This window comes from Myotis davidii, unplaced genomic scaffold (genome assembly GCF_000327345.1).
Source record: "Myotis davidii unplaced genomic scaffold, ASM32734v1 scaffold30, whole genome shotgun sequence".
In the NCBI taxonomy this organism is placed as follows: Eukaryota; Metazoa; Chordata; class Mammalia; order Chiroptera; family Vespertilionidae; genus Myotis; species Myotis davidii.
The window spans coordinates 3810092-3811196 of record NW_006282874.1 but is presented as its reverse complement, the minus strand read 5'-3'; the positions used below and the strand labels follow the sequence as shown (position 1 = coordinate 3811196).

General features: G+C 53.9%; 1 protein-coding gene across 1 annotated transcript in view; it reads right to left on the bottom strand.

The window, feature by feature from the left end:
- The window catches only part of LOC102766280 (gasdermin-C-like), a 46094-nt gene that overhangs the window by 1231 nt on the left and 43758 nt on the right, over positions 1–1105 (bottom strand). The window contains exons 9-10 of the mRNA XM_015561457.1: positions 858–1051; positions 416–545 (exon numbers count right to left, since the gene is read on the bottom strand). Coding sequence (XP_015416943.1) covers positions 416–545; positions 858–1051 — 324 coding nt within the window. The remainder of the gene's footprint in view (positions 1–415; positions 546–857; positions 1052–1105) is intronic.

Below are 1105 nucleotides of genomic sequence, written 5' to 3'. Positions count from 1 at the left end.
AGAGTCAGATGTTCCTGTTCCCACAGTGAACTGAGACCTTTAGAAGCGAACTCTGAGGCAGAGGAATAAAACTCGCTGGCATGAAGGTCAAGTTCCCTGCCCTGGAAAGTCCCCCTTCTGCTTGTGCTCGTGGGATGGTCCCCAGCAAGCCACCTAACATGGCCCAGGGTGGGCTTCTGTGGCTGTACCTGGCATCACCGCCTACTGATCCGCTGCATGAACCTGGCTGGCCTTACCGGCCTCAGGCTCTGTCACAGGGCAAGTTCATCCCACTGAGCCCTGCGGACCTTGGAGAGGCCTGTGATGTGAGGGTGAAAAATCATAGCATGTCGAGGGGTTTGGAGAGGTGACACCTAATGTAGCCTGTATGGGGCTCTGGGAGGCCCACCCTATTCTTCCTCCAAACCATTCTTACCCATTAAGGCTTCAAGCAGGTAAAGGATGAGGAACTTTGAGCCAACCCCTGGATAGCGGGAGTCCTTTTGCAGTTCAGTTAGGATGGTGCCACCAGGGCCATCCAAATGACCGAAGGGTTCCTGTTCAAGCTATAGGAGACAGGGCTTATTAATGATGGTGATAATAACATCAGTGATTTCGCCTGTAAATTCTGCATCTACAAGTGATTAACCAAGGAGTGGGGGTAACGGCTCCATGAACCCCCAGGGAACATGGAGCACCCCCAGTCTGTGAGGACCGCCTTCCTGGCCCTGGTCATTGGGCACAGGACCAAGTCCCCAACCTCAGACATCCTTCCCATTCCACTAAGATTACCCCCATTTTCCTTTCCCCACACACCTTGGCAGCCCTACCTCTGAAACACCCCCCATTTACAAGTCGGATCCGGCTTAGGGAGCGGCCGGGCACCTCCCAGTGTCCATGCGGTCCTGGAGAGCCTCGCGGTCCTCAAGCATGGCCAGGAGGTTGGAGAACACAACATCCTGCATGTCCTTCGAGAGCTTGGCCGCTTTTATGTTCTGGGAAACCTCCTCTTGTAGCAGTTTGAAATCTGTCCACTGGAACATCTGCATTATCTTTCTGAGTAGGTATTGACCTATGAACCAGGAGGTCACAGTTCAACTCCCGGTCAGGGGTCAGGGCACATGCC